This window comes from Naegleria gruberi (genome assembly GCF_000004985.1).
Source record: "Naegleria gruberi genomic scaffold NAEGRscaffold_62, whole genome shotgun sequence".
Lineage (NCBI taxonomy): Eukaryota > Heterolobosea > Eutetramitea > Acrasida > Naegleriidae > Naegleria > Naegleria gruberi.
In genome coordinates, this window is record NW_003163265.1 from 64,217 (window position 1) to 91,370 (window position 27,154).

The window sequence follows — 27,154 nt, forward strand, 5'->3', positions numbered from 1 at the left end:
TGACTGAATACTTCAGGACTGATCAAGTTAGAAAATGTTTGCTCAGTTCACTTACCATTTAATCGAAATGTAATTCATTTTTCCCATTGAAGCTAGACTCTTCACTAGAAGCGTTTTTCCAACTCCACTAGGTCCATGCAATAATATTCCGCAACATGGTGGAAGACCAAACCTAGAGAAAGACTCTGGATGATCTAGTGGCCAATATAACAATTCTTTACATTTTTGCTTGATTTCAAAGTATCCACCAATCTCTGAAAATGCAGAGTCAGTCTCTTTGTCACTAGCCTTGAGGATGGTAAAGAGATTTTCTGTATGTAATTGACTAGGCTTAACAACTCGTAATGCATAGTCAAAATCATTCCAACATGGTTCGGTAGTTGAAGAAATATCTTTTCGTATGGAAATCATGTGATATTGTGCCATTTTAAATATTCTCTCAATATCTCTACCAACATATCCAGATACAAATCTCTGTAAATTACTTAAAAACTCTCTTCTCTTCTCCAAACTCAATAAAGGAAAATATCTATTGAAGTGAACGCTTAAAACCTCTCGTTTGCTCTTTAAGGAAGATGGAATAGGAATGTAGAAATCTCTCTCAAAATGTCCACTCTGACGAATAGACTCATCCATTTCTTCTACATTCTTGTTTGAAACTGCAATCACTGCACACTTTCCGCTTGTAAATACAATGTTTTGAAGAGCTGAGAACAAGTTACCAATGTTTTTTCCTAAATTTTCCATATCATCCAAACAAATAAGAGTACCTTTAGTCAAGTTCAAGTTATGAAACATGTCCATACTGAACGAAGATCCGTTCCCAAACCTCACAACAACTCCCCTCCTTTCAAACTCCTTTCCAATATATCTAAAATATTGCAAAAATATTAATATTATGAAATAAAAGTGTTATACACAAAAAGAAATAATCTTACCTGAGTATTGTTGATTTTCCAGTTCCTTGCAACCCCCACAAGAGAATAGTTTTAGGTAGGTGAGTGTAATTTTCACTAGCTCTGAAAAATAAAGTATCCAGAATTGTTAAAATTCCTTCCAATTGGTCATTCAATCCTCCCAAAGTATTGTTCGATAATTCCTCAATAAAATTAAAAGTATCAATATGGTTTGTGGAGCGTGTTGTTGGTTTACTATTTTTAAAATCTTCTGTAATTGAAAAATTAAACTCATTTGTTACTCTGTAATATACTGATTTTTCATTTCCAACAGTTTCTTCAATATTTAAAAGTATTGGATACTGAACACCCATGCACTCTATAAGGATTCTTTCACCATTCATGATATATTTACCAATCAATTTGGACTTTATCAGATGGGAAAAGAAATTTTCCTTCTTTTTAAATATTGACTTGCTTTCAAATAATTTAATTCTATCAATAAACTTCAAAACATCGTCTGAATCAATAAATTTGATTTGAACGTTAATATTATTTGGTGGTGAATTATTAATATTTGTTAAACATTGATAATTAATATATTTTTCATTGTTATTCAATAATTTTTCCACGACTACATCTTGTCCATGCAATAACTTATCCAATCCCAACAATGAAACAATTCTCGAATTGGCAATACAAATACTTTCTTGATTATTGCTCAGAAATCCTCCAAACTCTAAAATTGTGAAACTGAACGAGTTTTTCAAAATTATTGGTTCAAAGAGGGAACTTATATTTATACTGTTATCATCGGAAGGAGAGGAAATTAGTATTGACTGCAAATCACAATTAAATTTATCATCACCAATAAGTTTCATTTTTTATTTGTATGAAATCTTTGTGATTCAAATTTAATGAAGAGTGGTACATTTAATGTTAATAAATACATACACAACAACAAGGCAATTAACGGAATTCATTCGGAATCTTCTCAATGTGCCAATTCCTCATAATGATACTAAATTTTCCAATTGAACCACTCAACTGTTACCCACTACGTCATTTAAATTTTATTTAAAAATAATTTTATTTTTTTAAATTTAAAAGCGCAAACGCTTTAGCGAAGAATACTGAATCCTAAAATAAATCAACAATAAAAAATGGTCTTAGCAGAATTGGGCTCACGTATCACAACAGCCCTCCGAACCATCAACTCACAAGCTGTTATTGATGATGCTGCGATCAGTGAATTATTAAAAGAAATTGGTAATTCACTTATGGCTGCGGATGTAAATATTCAACAAGTGATTCAACTTCGTAATGGTATAAAAGCAGGATTGGATTTTGAAAAACTACCAAAAGGTATCAATAGAAGAAATCACATTAAAGCTGTAGTTTATCAAGAATTATGTAAATTGTTGGATCCAGGAGTTAAACCATTCCAACCAGTTAAAGGAAAACAAAATATCATCATGTTTGTTGGTTAGTATTATTTCTATTTAAAAATTCTTAGTTTTTGAAATAGGTTTGCAAGGTGCTGGTAAAACAACAACTTGTACCAAGTATGCAAGATATTATCAAAAGAAGGGATTCCGTTCAGCACTTGTTTGTGCCGATACATTCCGTGCTGGTGCTCTTGAACAATTGAGACAAAACGCAGCTAAGGTTCAAATTGCCTTCTATGGTGACGAATATGAAACCAATCCAGTTAAAATTGCAAAGGATGGTGTGGAACAATTCAAAAATGAAAAATATGAAGTCATTATTGTAGATACTTCAGGAAGACACATGCAAGAAGAATCTCTGTTTGAAGAAATGGAACAAGTTTCTCAAGCAGTTAATCCAGATGAAGTCATTTTCGTCATGGACAGTAGTATTGGTCAAAGTGTTAAAGAACAAGCAGCTGCTTTCAAATCTAGAGTATCTGTAGGAAGTGTGATTGTTACCAAATTGGACGGTCATGCCAAAGGTGGTGGTGCTTTGAGTGCTGTTGCAGCTACCAAATCACCAATTACATTTATTGGTACCGGTGAAGATTTTGATAATTTCCAACAATTTAATGCTGAAAGCTTTGTTTCTAGACTTTTAGGACAAGGTGATCTCAAAACACTTTTAACTACAGTTCAAGAAGCTGTAGATCCAACAAAACAACCACAAATGTTTGATAATATTGCTAAAGGTATTTACACAATCAGAGATATGAGAGAACACTTTACATCAATAATGAAGATGGGTCCTCTGTCACAAGTAATGTCAATGATACCTGGATTCAGTGAACAATTATTACCAAAAGGATCAGAACAAGAAAGTAATGCAAGATTAAAGAAATACTTAACAATAATGGACTCTATGAATGATACTGAAATGGATTGTACAGATATAACTAAATTACCGAACATGCAATCAAGAATAATGCGTATTGCTAGAGGAAGTGGTAGAACACCAAAAGATGTTCAAGAATTATTGGAACAATTTAAAGTATTCCAATCCATGATTGGAAGAGTGAAGGATCTCAACTTAGCTAACATGAAATCGCCTAAAGATTTACAAAAACTTTCTAAAAATTTACCAAATACTCTCAAAGGTATGCCAGGAATGGGAAATGTTGATATGAATGCCATGATGAAACAAATGCAAAAAGGTGGTATGCCAAATCTTGGAGGTATGAACTTGGGAGGTTTGATGAATGGATTGTCAAACATGCTTGGAAGTGGTGGTCTTGGAAATTTAGGTGATTTAGGCAGTATGTTTGGAGGTGCTGCAGGAGGTGCTGCAGGTCTTCCACAACAACCCAAGACAAAAACAGTCGTAAGAAAGAGATAAAATTGTATATTTATTATAAATCAAATGTTTATTAACAAGTTTGATAGTGGAATGAATGGTACTCTTTCAACTTTGTTTTGAATTAAAAAAGTATCTGCATTAATTTTGATGAAGAAAATATTCAAATTATTAAAAAAAAAATGCCAAGTGTAAAAGCCAACAATAGTTTTAAATTGAACGATACTGCTCGGAAGATCATTGATTCCTACCAAGAGAGTAGTGATGAAGAAGATGCCGGAATGGTAACAAAAAGACAAGCTAGACAAGATTTGACATTTACTAAATCTAAAACACAAAAGGATGTAAATCAAGAAATTATTGATAAATTCTTAAAGGCAAATCCTGATGTTAATGTTGCTACTAAAAAACCAAAGGATGAAATTGAAGAATCTGTCAAGAGTATTGAGAAGAAAATTAAAAAACTCAAGAAGAAACTTTTAATTGTGGAAAAGGAGGAAGAAAATGCCGATAGTATGGATACTGCATTCGGACAAGAAGATGAACACAAATCAAAGAAAAAGAGAATTTTAAAGGAAATAGCATTCCTCAAGGAATCTCTTATTGTTAAAAGTTCACAATTAAAGAGAAAGAAAAATCAAGAATTCAGAGAAGGAAAGGAAGAGGAAGAAAAAGGAAAAAACCTTGTTGTTAAAACAATTGTAGATGTTGAACAAAAACCAGAAACAGAAGAAGAAAATAATATTTCACTTACTGGAACAGAAATTCCAAATGAAGACGAAGATGAAGTTGAATCATCAGCAACAAATGAACCACCTTCAAAGAAATCTAAGGAATCATCCGAAAAGAATCTCACAAAGAAAAGAGTTATTGTTGAATATGTTCCACCATACACTAGAAAGAATTACAGTGTCGCTGTTGCCATCCCTGGATGTGTACTTGATTCAAACATGTCAGAAGAACAAAAGACATTATTGTGCATTTCTATAGCTCGTGCTTGTACTTGTTTAAAGGTTAATGAAATTATTATTTACAACGAAAAGGGAGAATCTATGGAAACTTCAAACTTTTTACCAAATATCGAGCCACCAATGGTTACAGAAATGAAGACTGGCAAAAAGAATAAGAAGAAGGATGATTTTATTTCATTGGCCATTGATAGAAATGTTTATTTGGCAAATATGTTATACTATCTCGAAACACCTCCATACTTGAGAGAAAAACTCATTCCAAATCTTAAAATGTTGAAATTTGCAATGTCTTTACCACAAGACGTACTCGATAGTGCTCACCATTTGAATGCCATGGATATGGCTCATCCTTTCAGGGAAGGTTTGGTTTTAGAAGAGGGTGATTTGGTCTATGTTGGTCATTCAAAATTAGTCAAGCTCAAGAAGAAGGTTCCACCAGGATTGAGAGTAACTGTTGAAATTTACAATACTCTTCAAGGATATCATGAAGGCAGAATTGTTAGCTCCGAGGCACCAAAACAAAAGAAGGGATTATATTGGGGATATAATGTTCGTTTAGTTTCCTCTTTCAGTCAAATCTTTAACGAATGTTCTTACAAGGAGGGTTATGATACTGTCATAACTCATGCAGAATTTGGTAAAAGTATTGACTCTAAAGATTATGATTTGCCAAGCTTTAAACACTTGTTAATTGTTTTGGGAGGTATGCACAACATTTCAGGCGCAATTCAAAGCGATGTGAATATTGTAAAGAATTACAATTCTAGAAATTTATTTGATCAGATAATTAACTTATGCCCAAATAACGGATTGAAGTCTATGAGAATTGATGATGTTTTGACTCTTGGAATGGGTGCTCTTCGTAAACGTATTGATTTTAACATGCCACCTGCAGAAGTCAAAATCAAAGACCTTTCCTCATTCCTTTTACCAAATAATAATAATTAAATGCTTTCTAAATTCATTTGGTTGTCAGTAAAGGGTTTACCTTTTTTATCACATTATTGCCTCTTATTTAATTGGTTACATTAAGCTTCATATTACACTTTATTTCTTCATTAGGAAATAAGAACATGGTTTAACTGAGCCAAACCAAGCATCTCCAAATCTACAGGTAGCATCGGCGTGATTAGCTTCAGTAATATAGTGTTGAGAAAGGTGGCTTGAGCTGAATTGGGATGAATTACCAATCATACATGAACTGATACCAACCAACCCGTCATTCGGCTCTCCAAAGTTGACCATATTACTCAAAAATCCTAAGGCCGGAGAATAATAAGAATTCAAGCCAGTACTACTTGTTCCACACATTTGACCTTTGATGTAGGGCTGAGCAATAGATTCCAACTCTGAAATTCCCTCAAATGTAGTTTGTAATGTTTCATAGGTTGGATAGACTTTAGTTGACTTGTCAAGACAATATCCAGCTTTTGAAGCAACAAATTTAGCAACTGATGGTGTAATAATTGACACCTTATTTTCACAAACTTCCTTTAACACGCTTACTGCCTTAGTTCCCTTCATTGGACCCATCAAATTGTACCAAGATACAGTTTCTTTATCTATTTTACATAGATTATTCTTTAAAGCACCTGCAATTATTAAATTACCCATTGAATGAGCAAAAACAATTACATTTCTAACAGTATTATCAGTTGCATTGAGTTGATTGGCATATTTAGGAATGTGTTTCAATAACATGAAATCACAAAAACTTTGTTGTAGCTCCATATTATCCCATCCTCTATTCTTTGTCTCTTCACGAATGAACCATCTTTCCGAACACTGAGGTGTGTAATCGGCAACTGGTCCCCAATAGAGCTCATATTCTTCTTTAAGAGGAGGTCCTAAGTAGTTTGAATATGTAAATGAGACATTGGAAATTGACATATCTACATACCTTTTCTCTCCTCTAATTCTCCACAACCATGTACGAAGAGGCAAATCTTTTTCTCTTCTGATTGTTCCACTTGTTGTTGACACTTGTCATTATTTCTAAGATATGGAACCTTACAGGCAACAGAATTGAAAAAGTATGCCTTGGCTGGTGAAATGAAACTCTTTAGTGAAATAACAGCCCTTGCCTTCTCTTTTGGAAACAGATCTTTCAGAACTCTGCTGTTTGATACTTGTTGTTCTTTGTTAACAAGTGAAAGTTCTTCCTGAATTGTTTTTGAAGTTGCAAATAATTGTTCAAAAGTAGGTTCAACATTTGTTTGATTTACATAATTATTTCCTCCCCTCATCTTTACATTCTGGTTAGTGAGTTGCTCTACAGAGGTGATTTGAATAGTAAATTCCTGTCCTATAATGTATCTTAAATGAAGAAGATTTGAAACCATCTTTTCGACCGTTATTGTATGTGGATCTTTCTTTAAAACACAAAATATGTAATGCTGATCTTCAAAGTAAACGACATGCCTACTCAACAAACTACTAGGACACAACCTATCAACAGCCTCATCAAAAATAGGAACGCTCTCAGGAATGAAATGTGAATATGCAATATTTGACATCATTTCATCATGTAAGGCAGTGAAGAAGTTGTGAAATTGGAAAGACTGAGTTGATGTAATAATATCTTCCTCGCTTTCATTGTGAAAATGTTGAGTGAACGCCAATTTCTCTGAATCATAATAAATACTCTTTTTGAGGAGACTTGAAGTTGAAACAAGTCTTAATCTAGTGTTTTTCTTTTGCTTGCTATCATAGCTCAAAACAGCTCTCCCTCTAAAGAGTGGAAGTTGATTGTGGTTAGTTTGATAGGTAATGATTCTAGATCTGGCATGTAATTTAAAGTCTACCAATAAATTTGAAATGCTAAAATTCTCTGGGAATTTTAACCATCCTTTTGTTTTCAATAAGGAGTCATTTAGTGATGATGGTGTTCCACTATTACTTATTCCGTTGGTAGAGAGAGAAAAATGTAATATTGTAAGAAGAAGTAAGTAAAATCCTCCCCTTGAAAAGCCCCAACTGCAAACCATTGATGTGGAACTTTTTCTTTTGAAAAAGAAACGCTTGCCATTCAGAGTTGTTATATTAAGTGAATGTTCAAACAAGAAACATCACAATTGGATGGAAAAAAAGGGAGCACAAACTACAAAATATCAAAAAATATTTAACGTTTATAAACTAGCTCAACAGAATCATCGAGATGTGAATCATCCCCTCTGTAGGGGGTAATAGAGAATTGAGGCAACCCAGTTCTTATCCGTTTGTCATTTGGTCCAATTGAAAAATCCGAGCTGGTTGACTGATCATCACAAAAACTATCCTCATGATTATGTCTCTCTCTGTTGATGTTGAACATTCTAGAACTTTTTGGCTCTTGTATCATTCTCTCCAAACCGGTGCCAGGGTGTGTAGGTGAAGTTTTCTTTTGTAATCTTGACAGTTTTGAATTTTGTTGAATTAATTTAGAGAGAGCATAGTCTACTTCATCTCCATCTGATCTTCTAGGAGAGGAGCTTGAGGAGGATATGGAGCTAGAATTTAAATCTATTTTTTTTGAATCTATAGTTTGAAATGTTTGCTTTACATGTCTATTTACATTTGGTTGACTTGGAAACAATCTTTGTTTGGTTGGAGGAATACCTTTTTGTATCCTATCAATTTCATCTTGGGCTTTGTTTGGCTCCATGTGGAGAATTGGTTTTTGGTAAATGTCGCTAGTATCTGATTGCAATTTTCTTTCGTTGGCCATGTCTTTCCTCCTCTCTCTCACATTCTCATTCCTTAATCGGTGAATGATAGAGTACAAGAGTGGAACTGAGTCACCATCCTCATCCATCTCGTCATATGTTTTTCTAATGTTCAACTCATGAGCAAGAAATCGCTTATCTAGTCTTTCCTGTGGTTGATTGCATTCCTTTAGGAAAACAGATTTTGTATAGTCCATATTATTGTATTCCAAATACTCTATGAATAGTTCATTAATAAGAAATTGAATATCGGAGGGCTTGGGTTTTGAACTTTGTTTTTTTAACCAATACTCTGTGGTCTCATCATGATCTTGCTCCTCAAATGTTTTAAAAATTTCTGCTCTTAAATTTGCTCTAATTTTGTTGAGCACTCCTCTTTTCTCTAGATTGTCTTTCAATATGTCCTTGATTTCCTCTAAAGACATTTTTTATTGATTTTTGTACTTGGTTTTGGAGGGAATTTTTAATTCTACAACTCGAGAGAAAAGAACGATTAAAACTTTTAAATTATAGGGAGCAAACCAAACACAACATGTCAGGTAAAAAGTAAACCTTGATGAATTAAAATACTCTGTTAAAATCAAATTAAATGCAATAAAAAAAACTTAATTTTTAATTTGTTATTCAAAAAAAATGCTTGCTAATATGAAAATTTTGGCCCGACCAAAAATAAAGGCCACTCCTTCCATCATTTCCTTGCTTCCTCTCAATCAACAAAGACATTTGAGCAATTGGACTCATAGACCAACAAAGGACTTTGAAAAGGAAAATATTATTGGAAAGGCTTCACATGCCAGAAGACAAAAGGAAAAGAAATTCTACAAGTGGACCGTCAATCCTAGTGTTACAAGAAAAGAAATTCAAGAACACAACGCTAAAGTCAATGCTCCAGGTACTAAAAAAGAACAAGTTGTATCAACAAGAAACAAGCAATATATTGATGAAATATACGCAGCCGCCAAACAACATAATCCAAAGGCTGCTATTGAAGCATATCACAGATGTTCTCACGGACTTGACATTCGTGTATATTCAGCCATCATCAAATCCGTACGTACACTATTGTGTTAAAAAGTAATAATTAATATCGATGATTATTTTGGAAATAGATGGAAAACGATGCCAACCACATTGGTGATGCCTTCCAAGTCTATAATGATATGAAGAAGGGAGGTAAGAAGGGTAACGTTGCTACTTTTACTCACCTTTTGAATGTGTGTATTACTGCTAACCATTTGACTCGTGCCTTGTATGTGATGAAGGAAATGATGCTTTATGCAACTATTGGTCAAAAAAGTATCTCCCAAGCAACCAGTTTCTTCAAGAAACTCATCAGGTTTGTACTCCTATAATTATATATCATTTAAATGATAACCATTTTCATTCACAAAGACTTTGTTACATTAACAATGAACCAGGAAGAGCTGTTGCTGTTTATGACTGTATGAGAAATGCTAAAGCTGGTGAATTTAAACCTGAAGAACAAGTAACAAACGAAATATCATTTGAATATATTAGACGAGTAATTTCGGAAGAAATTAAAATTCCAAAAGAATCGGAAGAACTTAAAGAATTTTGGATTGCTATGAACAAAGCTAAACGTCCAAGTTTCACTACTCAAGCCTCTCCAATGCTCCCATCATCTTCAAACAAATCTTTTGGTATTGCTGGTAAATCAGAACAAAGAGCCACTTTTGAAGCTGAGCTCAGAAAATTGAAGAGATTGACAGAAGTTGACGAAGAAGTTTCAAGAGAAAATAAGGCATTAGATTTTGATGAATATGGTTTAAGTACTCGTGATCATCTTGAACTTCGTTCAATAACATTGAATACACCAATGCTTGCCAATGATCAATCTGATGTTGATCAATCACTCAGACAATCATATAAGACAGCAGCCTTTGAATTCTCACATGTTTTCTACTCTACACTTTTCAATGATAACAATTATACCCCAGTAGATGTTTATAGTACTCATACAGAAACATTGGCTGAACAATATGGTACTCTTTTAAAGAATAATGGACTTTCAGAAAAGGAAATTAAATTGGAAGTTGACTCATTCAAGGCTTTTGCTGAAGCTCACTATGAAGTCATTGAACAACACTTGTCTGAAGATGGTACCATTACTTTCACAAATGAATATTTGAATGCTTTGATTGATGCTATGGAAAATAATTGGACTCCAGCCTACAAACATGACCACCAAATTATGTCTATGATTCCAACTGTTGCAGGTGCTTCAGCTAATGACTCTGCCATTCTTTTATCTCAACCAATGAAGACTTTAATGGATAAATTTGTTGAAGCAGAATCTTTGCAAGAACTGGACCCTGTTTTGGATGAATACAAATCAGAAATGAACAAGATTACAAGATATGTCAATCGTAAAGTTGATTGGCAACCAGTTGTTTTGGGTGTTGATGGTAGACCATTCTTCCCATCTGAAGATATCATTTCAATCGATGAAGTCACAACTGAAACAATTGAAAGAGCCAAACAAGCCTATATTGATAGCATCAAAGATGAAGAAGTCAAGAAACAAATTAAGGAAGAATTCTATGATTATATTCACTTGGTTTGGATTGATGGTAAGGGTAGAGTTGTTGAAGGTATCAGTTACTAAGGTAAAAATAATAAATATTGGAATAAACTTTAAATAATTAAGCAATAATTTATATTTAATTTATTAATATTTAACAAAAATAATTAAAAAATGAGAAAAAACCTAATAACTTTTTGTCGTACTTTCCAACAACAACACCGAAATCACACCAATACTACCACGTCCCAAAATAACTACAGACTATTTTCAACATGTGTTAAAACTACAACCTCTTCTCAACAAGATGTTCACTTCCGAAAGAGGTAATTTTATAATTCATTTACTAATTTTTCATTTAAATTTAGCATTAAAATAGGAGATTCTGCTTCAATGCAAAGATCTTTCAATTCTCAAGATGTTTCTGATTTTGCAAAATTATCAGGTGATTACAATCCTTTGCATTTCGATGCTGATTTTGCTAAAATACACGGCATGTTCAAGGATCGTATTGTTCATGGAGTTTTAGTATCATCATTAATCAGCAATTTGGCAGGCACTGTTTTACCTGGTGCTGGATCAATTTACATGTCACAAGAGTTGAAATTTCTCAAACCAGTTTATATAGACCAAGAAATAACAGTTTCAGTTCAAATTAAAGAAGCCTTGTCAACTAAAAAAAGTGGAAACAAGAAAGTTATTTTCATTCTTGATACTGAAATAAGAGATTCAAGTAATAAGGATTTGTTAGCGAGTGGTGTTTCCCGACTTTATCACCCCAACTTACAAGTTGAAGAATAAAATTATTATTTTTGGATTTTTAAAAAAAATATTTAATAACAAAAACCATGTCAGACTTGTCCTGGGAAGACGCTGAAATTGATGATAAACCATTCTCATCTACACAAACAACAGCAGGTGATGATGATTGGGAAGACTTTGACCTTGATGCTGTTGAAAAGAAGCAACAAGAAGAGTTGAAGAAAAAGCAAGAACAACTTGCTGAAGCAGAAAGACAAGAAAAGTTGAAAAAACAACAACAAAAAGAACAAAAGTCAAACAAGAAGGCTGAAACTAGAACAACCTCTTCAGGAAACGCACCAACAGGTGATAAGAAGGTAGAAGGCATGTATTTGGATTATATGGAAAAGAAAACATCATATGACGAAGCTGAGGCTTTAATTGGAGGTGCTGGATCTGAATTTGCTAAACCAAAAATTGACTTGTTATCTCCTAAAACAGAGAAGGAATTTAACGAGTTTGGTGTTCTTGTTGCTGATAAGTTATTGGAATTTGAAGTAAGTTTTATGACGGGATAATGTTTAACAACTTGATAATGTTTAGGATAGTAAATTCTACTTGGATTTGGTCAAGAGAATTGTAGAAGAAGCCACTATTAATTGGGATAGTGCTCAACTTAGAGAATTGACTAAACACGTCACCAATGTTTCAAATAAGAGAATGGAAGAAGAAAAGGAAAGAAAGGCAGGTGGTAAGAAAAAGAAAAAGACTGTGAACATTGAGAGAGATCTCAGTGCTAGTGCTGATCCATTTTCTGATTTAGGTGATGGAACAGGTGGACGTACTAAGTATGATGATGATGATTTTATGTAAACGTGTAAAGTTATTGAGTTTTGAGTTCTTTGAAAAAGTTGAGTTATTATTTTTCCGAGTTAAATAACGAAGAAGATGAACCAATAAAAAAGTAGATTAAAACTTTTACCGCCAATTAAATTTAAAAAAAAATGAGAAGAAGAATTAACAAGAACCAACAACAACCCCGAACAAACAAGAAGAGGGAATTATCGGAAAGTGAATCAGAGACTTCTGATGACGATTCTTCAAATTATGATCAATTGGAATCACTGTTGAAAAAACAAAAAAATATTAATGAAAATTTCAATGATACAAACGAAGTTGACAATATCATAAAGAGAGAGAAGGGAAATTTTCTTGTTAAAGTTAGATCCAAATCATATTGGGACACTGTATGGATGTCAAGAGAGGAGTTGAATAGAAAGGCTACCTTTAAATTGCTCTGGTTTGAAAATAATTATGGAACTAATAGTAGCGTTAATCTTTTAAATAATGATTGGACCAAGATTGACTATCTTCTCGATGAACCAAAACCAGGTCAATATCTTGTCAAGTGGAGAGGGTTGCCAATATCAGAGAGCACTTTGGAAACTAAATCTAAGATTATTTCAAATACATCAAACATTGAGTTTGAAAAACACTATTCACACTTTAAGAATAGAAAGAGCTTTAAATGTCCTACAAATGATGAAATTGAAAAAATTAGAATTGGGTTTCAATATGATTCCATGACTCTCACTAATCCTCATACTGAATTGATGAGTTACCAAAAACAAGCTGTAGAATGGTTGATTTCGTCTTGGAAGAAACATGATAATTGTGTTCTTTCGGGTAAGTAGTCGATGTATTAAGATTATTTATTTAACTTGTTATTAGATGAGCCTGGTCTTGGAAAAACCGTACAGACCATTTCATTTCTTTCCATTATGAAAAGATATCTCAGTGGCCCATTTCTTATTGTTACCCCTCCTCAAAGATTACCGTTTTGGAATTCTCAATTAGAAGTTTGGGCACCAGAATTAGTAACAGCTACATTTATTGGATCTAATCAAGATAAGCAAATGATCAAAAGACATTTAATCCAAGATAAGAATAATTTTTATTCGAATGTAATACTTACAACATTTGATTCCATGATATTGGATGAGAGTTGGTTCAAATTACATAATTGGCCCATTATTGTATTGGACCAAGCTCACAAAATTAGAAATTCAAAAACCAAATCCTTTTCTCTTATGAAAAGGCTTCAATATAATTTTCTCTTACTAGTCAGTGAAAACATTTACACTGGTACAACACATGATGAATACAAAGAAATACTTGATTTAGCAAGGATATCACCAAATTCAATATTGAGAAGAGAGAAGAACAATCTTAAAGATGTATTTAAACCAAAATCTGATTTAATAATTGAAATACCTCTATCACCTTTACAAAAAAATTATTTGGCAAAGATTTTCAGACAAAATTCTTCAGTTTTATGTCAAGTATTTGATGAGAAAAACTATTCAAAAGAGAATAAGGACAGATTAATAAGAGCATATCAACAATTATCTAATGCTTGCAATCATCCATATTTGAATATTGCGAGTGAAGATGAGCCTCAAAGACATGATCCAGTAGCATACTTTAATACTTATTTACAGGCATCTCCAAAATTATTGGTTTTGGAACGTTTGTTGGAAAAATTCTCCCAACAAAATGTGATTATTTTCAGTTCTTTTCCATGTATTATTGAGGAAATGCTAATACAACAAAAGAAAAATTACTCAATTATTACCAGTGAAAATGTAAATAATGTAACAACTGAAAAAATTGTTCTCATCTACCACAAAACAAGGCTTATTCCTGTCAAGTTTAACCACTTTGATTATATTATCATGTTTGATTCAGATTGGAATCCTACTCTTGACAATAGTCAAATTGAACGGTTCTTCACAATAGGTAAGGATACCAAAGTAATTAGATTGATGTGTGCAAAGGAATTGGAGAGGTTTCAACTCGAATTATCAGAAAAGGATAACTTGAAAGGATTTTTTAATAAGAGAATTAATGATCTCGATAAAGCCTTTAGGTCTATTGCTAAGGAACTTTTACTAGGTGAGCAAGACCAATTAAATGCTCTTAATGATGCTTCTAGACTGGAATTGTCCAATCAAGATATTGAAAATATGCTTTCTAAAGGGTTACAATCAGTGGAAAAAGATTCAACAGTAACAACAAATATTACTACTTCCAATAGATATTGGTGTCATGTTTTTGGTATCCCAAGTACAAATCAAATTGTAGATATTAGCACTCAAAATGATGTTTTGTATATTCCTACCATGAATTCTTTCTTGAATTATGATATTCATTTAGAAGAAAAAAAGGATGACTTTGAAGAATATTCGAGTGAATATCAAAGTATGAATATTGCATTAGAACTTTCCAATACAGTCGAATCCCTTGTGGTTGATGTTGAAAATATCAAAAAAGCACTTGAAAAAACAGCCGACAAGGAAAAGAGAAGGAATCTAGTTGATGTTTTGCGAAAGAAAGAATTCAAGATTGAAGAAGAATCTATTCGTTTAAGAATTTATAGTCGGCAAATGAAAAATTCAAACATTAGAATAATATCTCCAACTAATGTGCTTGTAAAGGGGTTTACAAGAAAAGAAAGGTTAGTATTTTATCAAACCATACTTAGATATGGTTTAGGAATAGGATCCACCCAAGATGGAAAATGGCAACAGTTTTACTCTATCATTAATCCAAAATTGAGAGGAAAGTCGATTCAGGAAATTAAGGAATTTGGTGCTTTTATTTTGGATCACTTATCAGAGCAAGTAGATCAAAATTATTCACACTACTCAGATGGAACACCTACAGATTCTATCAATGGCACCAAGATTTTACAACGAATTGGTTCTATGTTTTTAGTACATTCCATTGTTGAAAAGTATTCCCAATTTCCTATTGAAACTAATTTTGATATTAGTTTTGTAGAGTCAGTTTTGGAACTCAACGAAAGAAGTACTGATTTTTTTGAGATGGAGAAACCAACTACTGATTGGAAATTGGTTCATGATTTGATAGTGTTGAGAGGATGTACCAAGTACGGATTTGCTAGGTGGGATCAAATTCTTCAAGATGATACTTTTGAATTTACAACATTGAAAACCATAATTTCAAGTTTATTCCAAAACTCTAAAAAGATGAAAATAGATTTTCTAAATAATAGATTAATCAAATTGTTAGAATGCTTGAGCGCAGAGTTTGCAAAACAGAAAAATAAACTTTCAATAATAGATTAAACAAATTTTTTGAACAAGCTCAATAAATTTCCAATTAACATGCTTGCTACAGGTTAAAACAATTTTAGAAAAAATGTCATCGGTAGGTGCTCTTCTTTTTATTTTATATTAAATATTGGTGATCATCAATTTTACTTTGTTGTGCGAATAGTTTTTAGAAAGACTTATTAATCCAAAACCTTTTCTCAATGACAACATCGGAAAAGCTGTAGTAGTTAAACTTAAATGGGGAATGGAATATAAAGGTTTATTAAAATCTGTTGATGATTACATGAATTTCCAATTGGCAAATACTGAAGAGTGGATAGAAGGAAAATTTAAAGGAAATTTAGGAGATGTATTGATACGATGCAATAATGTAATGTATCTTCGTCAAGTTGATGAAGAAATAGAAAAAGAATATACACAAAGTGGGGCTTCTACTGAAGATGTAAAAATGGAACAATAATGAAGAGAATACAAATTTTGGAGTTTTATTTTGGAGTTTAATGTTTGTCTAAGTAGAAAGCTTTGATCACAAAAACACCTAGGAAAAAGTTTTAGAATAAAGACTAATTGTTTGCTCTCTAATAACAGGGTTAATTTCCGGTAGAAACATTGATGGTATTCAAAAAGTCAAACAATATTCAAATGTCATCAATCCATAAAAAAATCAGATCAAAACAATGCCAAGTAACGAGACAGAAATCAAATGTGTTGTTGTTGGAGACGGAGCTGTTGGTAGGTTTTGTTGAACTGCTTTTTGCAAATAGATGATCATCTAAAATATTAAATTAACCGATATCAAGGTAAAACATGTCTTGTAGGTTTAACTTTTAGAAAATATGCATGGATTTGAGCAATATTGTTTAATTATTGATCCGAAGGTTAAAGTTTATGTCGACAATAAATTTCCAGAAGGATATGTTCCAACTGTATTCGAAAATACATACCTCATTAAGGAGTATAGAGGACTGAGAGTAAATTTAGGAATTTGGGATACAGGTAAGTGTTTTAATTAATCAATAGAGTGAGAAATAATGACATATCCTACAGCTGGACAAGAAGATTAGTATGTTTTTATTTGAAATTGAATCTCTTACCATTTTCTTTGTAGTGGTAGGTTTCTAAATTTACAAACAATTAATCTTCAAATCAGATCGATTGAGACCTCTATCGTATCCAGGAGCTAATATAATTGTATTATGTTTGAGTATAGTTGGTATCAAACCATTCGATAATATCAATTACAAGTACGTAAATTTCTTTTTAAAATGAATTTTTAATGAAAATTACAGATGGTTACCTGAAGTTCGTCATCATTGCCCAAATATTCCATATGTTATAGCAGCAACAAAATCAGATCTTCGAGAAGACCCACAATCTTTAAAGGAATTATCAAATAAGGGTTTACAACCAGTTACAACAGAGCAAGTTAAGGAATTTTCAGATGAAATTAAGGCGTTTGGATACCAAGAATGCTCAAGCAGATTGAATAAGGGTGTAAATGAACTCTTTGAATTAGTAATGAAAGCTGTACTATTTCCAAATGAAGGGGCCAACTCAAAAGCTTCATCTTCAGCTTCATCTGCAGACGCAAAGAAGAAGAATTGTCTTTTAATGTAAAAAGTTGTAGTTTATGTTATAACAAATTTCTTATTTGAATGTGCTTGTACAAAATTATTTAATATGAAATTAATAATTTAAAATTTGTAAAAATTACGATATTATCACATTATAATTTCTCTCAAAAGGAGATATGAATTTGTTGAAAGAGATACACTCTGGCTGCTAGACAATAAGCTCTCCTTATCACCAAAGAAGTAATCGCCATGCCTTTAATTAATTAAAAAAAATTGAATGAAGGCAACCCTGTGGAAGGTTGATTGTTTTTTATTGTAGATTTAAAATCGTAGATTATCAAGGGCGGGCACTATAGTGAACAATAAAAACACATCCAACAAAGTAGTAATATAATACTTTAAGAGAGGATTTGAGGAAACAACTAAAATATTGAATTTAAAATGTCTGATACAGGATTAAATGTAGATTTGGCTCAAAGTATGATGATTTCTCCCCAATCAATAGTTGTTGCGAACAATAATCATCACGGAAGCATTGTTAGTGGAGCAGGGAGAAGTTATAACACAAGGAGAATTCCTCAAACAATTGCAGGAGGAAACCCTAGCAATAATGGAGGTGGAAACACCTTTTTGACAGAAGTTGCAACCAACGACCATTACGACACTAGAATAGTATACCCAAATGTTGCAGAGACACCTCATCCTGCTATTACTAAGGGAAAGTCATACCATGCACCGGTTCAAGAGCTTGGATCCCAACTTTACGCTCTTCATAAGAAACAACAACAAATTTTACGTAAAATTAACGATCAGAGGCAAACAATACATCAACCAATAGTTGTTCATGGTTATAAGGACTCTCAATTTAATAATGGAATTAGAAAATTACCTCCACCACAAAAAAAGGATGCCTACTATCCTCTTAAAAAATTGAATAAGAGGAAACAGATTGAGGAGTTGGCAGCAGAACTATCTAAAAAAGATAATTTTGGTCACTCCTTTTCCAAACACTCTGTTGATGATGACACACTCTCTGTAAGATCAAGGAGATCTACAAAGTCAAGAAGTCTACCACCAATATCAACAAGATCAGAGAACAGTGATGCCATAAGCCAGGCATTCAGTGATCTCAATCCTGATAGGGATTATCACGATGACAAAATTTCTCAATTTTCCTCAACATCTAAGAATTCAAGAAAAAGTAGAAAGGGTGAGTCAGAGGTTTCATTTTCTATTGGAAGTGATGCAGAGAGTGATCGTATTAGACAATTAGAGGAGAGTTTGAAACAGGAGGAGAGCTCAAGACAAACCTTCCTCAAGGTTCTCGATGACATTCAGAAAAAGCAGGAATATTTATTGAGCAAACTTTCTCCAGATGACAGAAAACAATTTGAAAACCTCTATGGCGCGTCATCTCTTGTTGCAAGCTTAATGCCTTCCAAGGATACTGATTCAGTTTCACATCTTTCTACTAAAGATGTAGATGCACTCTCAACTAGGGAGCACTTACCAAAACTCGACAATCAACCCCCTTCTCAAAAGGGGCCCAAAAGTGTCTTCTCTGCCGCTCCTTCACAACACTCCCAAGTATCGAGACACTCCTACCATTCACAACAATCTCAACAATCAAACATATCAAAATCAGCTAGTCAATACTCCTATCAATCCAGAAATTCAAATACTTCTCACACCTCTGGAAAAACCACAACATCTCAAATATCGACCATTAAGAAAATGATTAAGGAAATGTTCCATACTATTGTTAGTACAGAATCAATTGTGACTCTGGATCAGTCAACTCAGTTAGCTAAACTCTTAGAAAAATATCCTGATGTTTTGAATGAAGAAGACAAACAGAGGTTTTATGCAAAGCACAATGACCCAAGATTTAATGGCGCCAGCTATAGGTCATTAAACACTAAGGATCATTTTGGAAGGGTTGTGTTTTATTAAAATTACTAATAAACTTGTAAATGTTAAAATACATGACAAGGACTTAATTATTAGAATGTTGAAATTGTTGATTGAATTCTTCTTCTTGTAAATCAATGTTAGTGGGAGAATTACTACTAATTGCCAGGTCAGATAGGGCAGAAAAAGAAGATGACTCAGAAACTCTAAATTCCTTATTATCTGCAAGTGTGGACTGTTCTTTGATTTCTGGTGGTGCTTTCTTTTTGATGGCAAGATCCATCTCTTTTTTGATTTCGTTTAGAATGAAATTCTTTTCTTCCACAACATACTTGTCCTCTGAATATTTGATTGAGAAGAAGGGATCATTTAGTATTTGAGCAGCTGTTGGTCTCTTGGATGGATTCAAGTTAAAACAATGTCGAATGATTAATTTTAACTCTTCTCTACATTCTGGAATATAATTTACAAGAGAATTGGCATTCTCCAACATGTATTCAACTTGTTCTCGTGTTGATTTTTTCACCAATCCTCCACTTAATTCCCAAGGATTGTATCCAGTAATCATCTCACAAAGGGTACACCCAAAGCTCCAAATATCTGAAGCTGCAGCATTTCTTTTTGCCTTGTAAGGTTTTGATGAGCTAGGATTTGCGTAGTAGTGATTGATAATTTCAGGTGCCCTTAATATATTCAATTAAAACGTTTAATACTTATTTCAATATAATAACTCAAATTTGAACTTACATGAACATTAGTGTTCCACCAATAGGTTCATCAGTATCCTCTGGAATATTTGAGGATGGTAATTCATCTTTCAATTGAATACTTTCCCCAAAATCACTCAATACTACATTATCCTCATCTTTGAGTAGAATATTTGAACATTTAATGTCTCTGTGAATAATAGCTTTTCTCTGATGATTAGATTCATGCAAATATGCCAATGCAGACAAAATTTGAACAGAGTATTTTTGAATGAGGAAATAACTCAACTTTGGATACTTAAAACCAAAATAACTTCTCTCAGATTTCATTATTTTCTGAAGCATACTCTTAACACTTCCCCCTCCCATGTACTCCATTTTTATATAGTAATTGGATCCAGAATAACTCGTTGATAAATACTTGATAATGTGAGGATGATCTAATTTTTGAACCAAGTCAACTTCTTGTTCAATCTTTTTGATGGGAATCTTTTTGAGGTCAAGTTGTTTGATAGCAACAAAATTATATGGTGCCACTCTGTCAATTCTATTCAAATATATTTGAATACATTATTGTAAAATGTAATCAAAATGAATGAGATAGTGAGAATACTTACGCTAATTGAACAACACCAAAAGTTCCCTCTCCCAAACCATGAACATACATCCAGTCTGTCTCATTATAAATCAATTCTACTTCAAATTCATCTTTTTGAACAGCATTTGAGAAGAAGTAATTTAACATTTTTTCCATATCCTCTGAGGTATGTACATTGATTTTCTGATCACCCATTTCATATATTAAACTTAATTCATTATTGTGAATCATTCTGTTAGTATTGCTGAAAAAATTTTCTTTCAATCCATTCAATAAGGTTTCAAATCGTGTGGTGTTTGTAATATCCATCTTGATTAATTTAGAGCTATGTTTAACAATTAATTGTCTCTTGTTAATATTCTTTAGTAATTTATCACAATAATCGTAGAGTGGTGATACTAGATCAATCTTATCAGGAAATTCCTGATGTAGGTCGAGTGGATTAAGATTAAATTGTTGAATTAATAATTTCAAGAATGGCTTGCATGATAATTCAAAAAATTTTACCCCTAAAAAAAGTATAAATTTTCTGAAATGACTTTCCAAATGGTGTACACTTATTTCTTCTTTCAATTCAGTCCTTTTAAAATGTATATATGCTGTTAGATCCATCATGTCATATTCTGAAGGTTCAATAGAAGGATCAGATATTATAGTGATCAGTTTTTCGAATTTCTCTTTGAAAATTGCTTTCAGTTTCTTATAGATGAGTGTGTCTTTTTTAGAGAACTTTTTGATAAAATCTTCCACTTCCTTCTTTTTTGCAAGACTAGCCGGGGTTTTACCATCAGAATCTTTTTTACCTTTATCTGCACAGTGTGTTAGGAGACTTTTGACAATTTCTAAATCTCCCTTCTCAGAAGATATGTGAAGTGGTGTTCTGCCCTTCTAAAGATGAAATTTAATAATTTTTACAATAAAATCAACTAAAACTTACGCTGTCAATAACATCTGCCTTGGCACTATGTTTCAGCAATAGTTCCACAATGTGTGTAAAAGAATTCCGACAGGCTATCAATAGTGGTGTGGTTCTATCTTTTCCATTTGACATTATGTTAACGGAAGACTTGGCTTCAAGGAGAATTTTAACAATTAGCTCATTACCATTTAAACAGGCAATATGGAGACACGTCTTGTTTCAAATTAAAGTTTGTGCAAAAGAGATGAAAACATACCAGTCCTTTCTATTTTGAAGGTTGAATACTAAGAGATTATTAACAAACCTACATAATTCGTTTGATTGGTATTTGCTCCTCTTTCAATTAAATATTGACTAATGGAAACATCATTTCTAGAAACTGCTTCAAAGAGAGGAGTTTCATGATACTTTAATTGTAAAAATATAAAGAGAAATTAACCACATACATATCTATTTGGCTGTTGAATATTTGAATTGTAATCTTCAACAAGTAGTTTTACAATTTTCAAATTTCTTCCTCTAACTGATAAATGAAGAGGTGTTCCATCATACTGAGGAGTCAAATTCCAAAAGATGTTATCAATTCCAATATGAATGAATACTCACTGCTGATTCCATATCTACCCTAGCTCCATTTTCCAATAAGAATTTAGCAATTTTATAATATCCTAATCTACATGCCAACATCAGTGGTGTCTGTTAATTGTCAGGCTATTTAGCTGATCCAAAACATTCCGAAAACCTACATAAAATTCCTATTGTAGAAGAATATTATTGATCAAATTATAGTGCCACTCACATACATATTCATCCTTTTTTATAAAAGTATTATCATCATATTAGAATTAATTTTGTGATGACTTACATCATCTTCATCTATGTAATTTACATCATGTGTTGCCAATCCCATATTTATAATATCATGATAGAGAGGTGATGAAGTATAAATTGTTGATGATTGTTGAGTTAAAGAAATTTCCGTCACATTGGGTTTTAATATTTCCCTTTTTAATGATTTTAAGTCATTGTCCCGAATGTATTTCATAATCAATGATTTCTATCCTAAAGTAAATTATTTCCATTAATCGGAATCAACCTACACTTTTCCCCATTTTTTTAAAATGAAAGTTTGAGAAGTGGTTGATCTTCCTTCTTTATTAGGATCACTTTTGAAAGAATCAAGAGAATCAAAGAACAATTCCTTTTAAACAAAAATTAAAATCTATTAAAAAGAAAACGGACAGTAAAAATTAATAAGGAAATTGAAAATATTTACGACCGTTTAAAACAACATTAAAAAAAAAATGTCTTTAGAGCCAAGACCAATCCTCGCAAAAGAGGTTGATTATATGAAGAAAGTTGCTAGTGTTGTTGGGGCTGTGGACAGATCATTAAGTAAAGCAGGTAATTCGAGTTCAACGACGCTTACTGGAGTAAGGAAGGAATTACATAAACACTTTGATGAGGAAGAACGGAATATAGCCGAACGACAAATGAAATCGGCTCAAATCAGTAGAAGATTAAAACAAAGAGAAGCTATTGAAAATGCTTTGGAAAAGAAAGTAGTTAGGCCACAAACTAGTACCTCAAGTTTCAAGACTATTGAAAGAGATAATGCTCCGATATATAAGGGAGACAAACATAATCAAACAACACCTGGTCAATATGATGTCAATTATTCTCTAGTTGACAGGAAGGATTTTACTTTGAAATGGGTCCCTCCTAAAGTTGAAACAGACATAATAGACGAAAATTACAAATACTATCTGGAAGGAGAGAAACTGTCAACGAATGATGGAAAGGGAACTACAAATGGTTTCTTATCAAAAACTGGAAGAACCGAAAATAAGGTCAATTTCAAATATGAAAACGAATTTTTAGATACATTGGATAAATACAACAAGTTTAAATTTAAGGAAGACAGATCTACAATAGTGTTGGAGAAAGGAGTTGATAGAAACAAAGCCTTAGAACTCTACAAGAACAAGAATGAAGCTCAAACAGTAGATCTACTATATGAAGTGGTGAATCCAGACACTTACAAACCAAAATTGGCAAATGGAATATTACCATTTGATAGTTATAGCGACAGAAAAACAGCTAGAAAGGGATCTAAAATAGGTACAGCTCTCATCCAAACTGACATAGAAAATAATACACAATCCAAGCTTCCAAATTGGAGTGTTCTCCAACATTCAGAACCAAACGCAATTCAACAATTGTCAATATCAAAAGGCACAGAAAAGCCAATGTATGAGAGAGTGGTGGCATTGGATAAGCAAACAGGAAGAGACAATATGCCTGAGTACAAGAAAATGTTGTGGACTCCAATAGCCTACTATAACAAACTCAATGCCTCAGAATACCAAAAGAAACGAGATGCAGAGCAAGAGGTGGAGAGGTTTAAAAAAGACAAGAAGAATGGAGGAGAGTCACTGAGCCTCAATAGTGAAATGCATGCCTATTCAAAAACACATCACAATATTCCATTCACAACCTATATGGATAAACAATTATCGAGACCTAAATTTATTGTGAAACCTCAACCATGGAATGATCTCGATTTTTATGATACTAATCAAATCGAAACTTCAAAGAATGAGAGAATTAAGAATATTTCGTGTATGCCTCGAAAGAGAAAAGGTGAAGCACAAGAGGAAGCGATTAAAATGGATGACTCCTATAAATTTTATCAAGTAGATCCAAGGTGGGGAAAACCAACACACGGTTTCGAAAAGGATACTGGTAGAGACAACTGTAAAGCACCAATCATTATGCGTTATACTAAGGAATCAACGGATGTTTTCTATGATGCTAATCGAAGTCAAGTTGAGGATAGAATTAAGGGTGATCCACAAATTAAGAATCAATTACCAAGAGACCAGAATAGGTCTAAACTATTCAAAGCTCAGCATAATTTTCAAATGGAACCAAATCAAAACTATGAAACTGCAAGACCTGGATACAACTTGAAGAAGGGTTTTGTTGAATATAATAGATCAAATACCAGCCGAACCGTCACTTCAAGAATAGCTGTAAATAGACCACCCAACCATTTGGCAGATGACGGAAAGAATGAGTATCCTACAGTGGGTACCTATGAACCAACATTCTCAGTAACAGAAAAAGTTCCAGTAGCTTTCTCATTCTCAAAGAGTGGAATGTAAGAAGTGAATTTAGTTTTCGAGTTTTTGTGTAAATATGTGACATTTACTTTTGAAACATAACAATTCAATCAATAAAATTTTGATAGAATTGAAAATAAATTCTTTTAATTTTATAATTAAAAAATGAGACCAAAAAGCTATAATCCTCTCGATCCTATCATTCAAACACAACCTGATGCCGGAAGAGAAAATCTTCAATTGAAGGAAATTTTTGTTCGTGGAGTGGAAGCAACAAGCGAATCTAAAATTACAGCTGCTTTCCAAGAAGCTAAAAAAGCTACAACTTTGAACGAATTGAACGAAGCTATTAGTATTGGTCTTGAACGTGTTGGAAAATTGGATGTTTTAAATAATGTTAATGTGATCCTTGATGCTGATGATAGTAAAAATGTTGCTCTTGTTTTGGACTGTAAGGAAAAACAATCAACTCGTCTTTCTGCTGGTACAACTGTTAATGACAAGGGTCAAGTTAAAGGAGAAATCTCCTTCGGATATAGAAATCTTTTAGGACAAGCTGATAGATGGGATGTTGATGCTAATATTGATAAGACTGGTTTGACACTTGTAGGACGTACTTTCCTTCCACAAAGCTTTAATAATGATGGTGCTCTCTATGTTAGTGGATTTTTAAATGGAGGTAGAGTTTTAACAAATCTCTTACAAGAAAAGTCAAATGGTGTTTCTGTCAGAGCTGAAATTAATGATAGACATTCAATTTCCTATGATTTTGAAATGAGAAGAAATGAAGATGTTGGTTCCATGTTTAAGAAGGCCTCATCTTCTGGATCTTTCTCTAGATTCTTCTCTAGATTCTATAATGCCAAGACTCAAGATTCTGAGCCAGTTCTTGATAAGGATGATTCTGTTGTAAAGAGTCAAGTTTGGACTGAAGTTAAGGAACAAAGTGTTAAATCTTCCTTGTCTCATACTTATCGTTTTGATACTAGAAACAGCTCATTTGCTCCATCTAGTGGCGCATTTTTCAAATTAGTTCATAGATTAGCAGGATTGGGAGGTGATGTCAAACACTACTCTGTTGATATGAATGGTGAAGTGTTTGTTCCTCTCATTTCAGATTCTTTAGTTGCTGCTTTAAAGCTTAATGTTGGTACAATTATACCATTGGACAGACAAAATGATACATTCATTTCATTGAATGATAGATTTATCGAAAAGGTACGTGGTTTCCCAGCTGTGGGTACTGTTCATCCACGTTCTGAAGAAGTTTATGGAGGTAATATTAAGGCTGTAGCCACTGGTAGACTTGTATTCCCATTCCCAGTGTCGTTCATTCATCAATTACTTGGATTACACTGTCAAGCATTTTGTGACATTGGCAATGTTTCAAATATTAATGATTACAGTGAAAATGGAGTTCAACAATTTAGAGAAAAATTCTGTAAGGGACTTCATACCAGTTATGGCTTTGGTCTTGCCATGATGTTAAGCTTTGGTAGAATTGAATTTAATTTTGCTAAGCCATCAACCTTATTCAATGATCAAACAAATCTTCCACCAACTCTTAATAGTTTCAAACAATTTTCAATTCACTACGTATTTAATGAATAATTTTAAAAAAGTAAATGGTTATATTTATTATTGTAAATTTATTCTCTCTATTTTGTTACAATATTTTAAAAAAAATGAAAAGATTTATCATCAAGTTGGGAAAAGAAGGAAATGCATCAACCAAATCCGAAGGAATTTATCTATCACACATTTCCGATTTACACACCTGGCAACCTGAAAAGTTTGAATATCCTATCACAATAGCAAATCTAATGAAAAACAACAAATTAAAAGATTTAAAACAAATTCAAGGATTTTTAAATGTAAAATACAATAGAGGGCCAAATTTGTATCAAGTACAGGTGTTACAAGAAACATTGCAAAAGATTTCAACATCAATCGTCACTCAACAAAATCATCACTTGCTTGTCAGTGGGGACATTACAAACATTTCTCATTTGGAGGAATTCAAACTGGCAAAAGAAATACTTGTGGACAAATTTAAACAATTAATTGAATTAGAAAATGAAGAGGATTTATTTAAATATTGTACTCTAGTACCAGGTAAATTATCAAATATTTATAATTTAAAAGCATAATTCAGGAAATCATGATACATACACACCATCCAGTGTTTCAGATAATTATTTTGGAAATTTCTTCAAAAATACATTGGGTCAACATTACTATCCCGAGCTATTAGAGAATAATTACTTTTTAAAATCAAAAAATTCACAACTCACACAAGAAATGTCAAATCGATTCGTTTCCTCTCTTTATGATTTATTTCCTAATGTAAAGCTTTTACATAACACAGATGGAACTAAGGTTTTAATAATTTCCTTATTGTCATGTGTACCAACCAAACCATTTGTTGCAGCTGGAAATATTAAAGAACAAGCACTTGTGAATGCCTCAATTTTAATCGAGAATATGAAACAGACAATGAAAGAGGAAGGTATTGATGCAGATGCACTCTTCAAGGTTGTACT

The 27,154-nt window shown here is 32.7% G+C and overlaps 11 protein-coding genes across 11 annotated transcripts; 8 read left to right on the top strand and 3 right to left on the bottom strand.

The window, feature by feature from the left end:
* Positions 1-51: 51 nt before the first annotated feature.
* Positions 52-1,777, bottom strand: NAEGRDRAFT_73601 (uncharacterized protein; the record flags this gene model as incomplete). Its single annotated transcript, XM_002671310.1, has 2 exons — positions 52-871; positions 939-1,777. 2 exons carry the CDS (start codon positions 1,775-1,777, stop codon positions 52-54), a joined length of 1,659 nt encoding a protein of 552 aa, XP_002671356.1.
* A 282-nt stretch (positions 1,778-2,059) lies between these two features.
* On the top strand, positions 2,060-4,683 carry NAEGRDRAFT_55889 (uncharacterized protein; the record flags this gene model as incomplete). Its single annotated transcript, XM_002671250.1, has 4 exons — positions 2,060-2,309; positions 2,413-3,483; positions 3,631-3,666; positions 4,505-4,683. 4 exons carry the CDS (start codon positions 2,060-2,062, stop codon positions 4,510-4,512), a joined length of 1,365 nt encoding a protein of 454 aa, XP_002671296.1. The 3' UTR covers positions 4,513-4,683.
* Positions 4,684-5,698: 1,015 nt separating this feature from the next.
* NAEGRDRAFT_52937 (uncharacterized protein) lies at positions 5,699-6,897 on the bottom strand (the record flags this gene model as incomplete). The annotated part of the gene is made up of 2 exons (XM_002671311.1): positions 5,699-6,498; positions 6,552-6,897. 2 exons carry the CDS (start codon positions 6,895-6,897, stop codon positions 5,699-5,701), a joined length of 1,146 nt encoding a protein of 381 aa, XP_002671357.1.
* Positions 6,898-7,772: 875 nt separating this feature from the next.
* On the bottom strand, positions 7,773-8,780 carry NAEGRDRAFT_52938 (uncharacterized protein; the record flags this gene model as incomplete). Its single annotated transcript, XM_002671312.1, has 1 exon — positions 7,773-8,780. The coding sequence occupies one exon, from the start codon at positions 8,778-8,780 to the stop codon at positions 7,773-7,775; it is 1,008 nt and encodes a 335-aa protein (XP_002671358.1).
* A 208-nt stretch (positions 8,781-8,988) lies between these two features.
* Positions 8,989-12,609, top strand: NAEGRDRAFT_81551 (uncharacterized protein; the record flags this gene model as incomplete). Its single annotated transcript, XM_002671251.1, has 6 exons — positions 8,989-9,405; positions 9,465-9,691; positions 9,748-10,973; positions 11,277-11,651; positions 11,753-12,195; positions 12,242-12,609. 6 exons carry the CDS (start codon positions 8,989-8,991, stop codon positions 12,509-12,511), a joined length of 2,958 nt encoding a protein of 985 aa, XP_002671297.1. The 3' UTR covers positions 12,512-12,609.
* A 33-nt stretch (positions 12,610-12,642) lies between these two features.
* NAEGRDRAFT_73606 (uncharacterized protein) lies at positions 12,643-15,789 on the top strand (the record flags this gene model as incomplete). The annotated part of the gene is made up of 2 exons (XM_002671252.1): positions 12,643-13,324; positions 13,370-15,789. 2 exons carry the CDS (start codon positions 12,643-12,645, stop codon positions 15,787-15,789), a joined length of 3,102 nt encoding a protein of 1,033 aa, XP_002671298.1.
* Positions 15,790-16,440: 651 nt separating this feature from the next.
* NAEGRDRAFT_83293 (rho family small GTPase) lies at positions 16,441-17,414 on the top strand. The gene is made up of 5 exons (XM_002671253.1): positions 16,441-16,509; positions 16,578-16,591; positions 16,656-16,773; positions 16,928-17,021; positions 17,067-17,414. The coding sequence occupies exons 1-5, from the start codon at positions 16,455-16,457 to the stop codon at positions 17,392-17,394; spliced, it is 609 nt and encodes a 202-aa protein (XP_002671299.1). The 5' UTR covers positions 16,441-16,454; the 3' UTR covers positions 17,395-17,414.
* Positions 17,415-17,632: 218 nt separating this feature from the next.
* NAEGRDRAFT_81553 (uncharacterized protein) lies at positions 17,633-19,334 on the top strand. The gene has a single exon (XM_002671254.1). It carries the CDS (start codon positions 17,793-17,795, stop codon positions 19,302-19,304), a length of 1,512 nt encoding a protein of 503 aa, XP_002671300.1. The 5' UTR covers positions 17,633-17,792; the 3' UTR covers positions 19,305-19,334.
* A 3,456-nt stretch (positions 19,335-22,790) lies between these two features.
* On the top strand, positions 22,791-24,653 carry NAEGRDRAFT_73610 (uncharacterized protein; the record flags this gene model as incomplete). Its single annotated transcript, XM_002671255.1, has 1 exon — positions 22,791-24,653. The coding sequence occupies one exon, from the start codon at positions 22,791-22,793 to the stop codon at positions 24,651-24,653; it is 1,863 nt and encodes a 620-aa protein (XP_002671301.1).
* Positions 24,654-24,776: 123 nt separating this feature from the next.
* On the top strand, positions 24,777-26,222 carry NAEGRDRAFT_73611 (uncharacterized protein; the record flags this gene model as incomplete). Its single annotated transcript, XM_002671256.1, has 1 exon — positions 24,777-26,222. One exon carries the CDS (start codon positions 24,777-24,779, stop codon positions 26,220-26,222), a length of 1,446 nt encoding a protein of 481 aa, XP_002671302.1.
* A 74-nt stretch (positions 26,223-26,296) lies between these two features.
* Positions 26,297-26,761, top strand: NAEGRDRAFT_73612 (uncharacterized protein; the record flags this gene model as incomplete). The annotated part of the gene is made up of 1 exon (XM_002671257.1): positions 26,297-26,761. One exon carries the CDS (start codon positions 26,297-26,299, stop codon positions 26,759-26,761), a length of 465 nt encoding a protein of 154 aa, XP_002671303.1.
* Between the last annotated feature and the right edge of the window lie 393 nt (positions 26,762-27,154).

Excerpts from the sequence above, each read along its gene's own strand:
- NAEGRDRAFT_83293 (XM_002671253.1), top strand. The coding sequence starts at position 16,455 with ATGCCAAGTAACGAGACAGAAATCAAATGTGTTGTTGTTGGAGACGGA. Across the intron at positions 16,774-16,927 it reads TTTAGGAATTTGGGATACAG|ATCGATTGAGACCTCTATCG; the intron begins GTAAGTGTTTTA and ends TCTTCAAATCAG. Across the intron at positions 17,022-17,066 it reads TTCGATAATATCAATTACAA|ATGGTTACCTGAAGTTCGTC; the intron begins GTACGTAAATTT and ends TGAAAATTACAG.
- NAEGRDRAFT_81553 (XM_002671254.1), top strand. The coding sequence starts at position 17,793 with ATGTCTGATACAGGATTAAATGTAGATTTGGCTCAAAGTATGATGATT.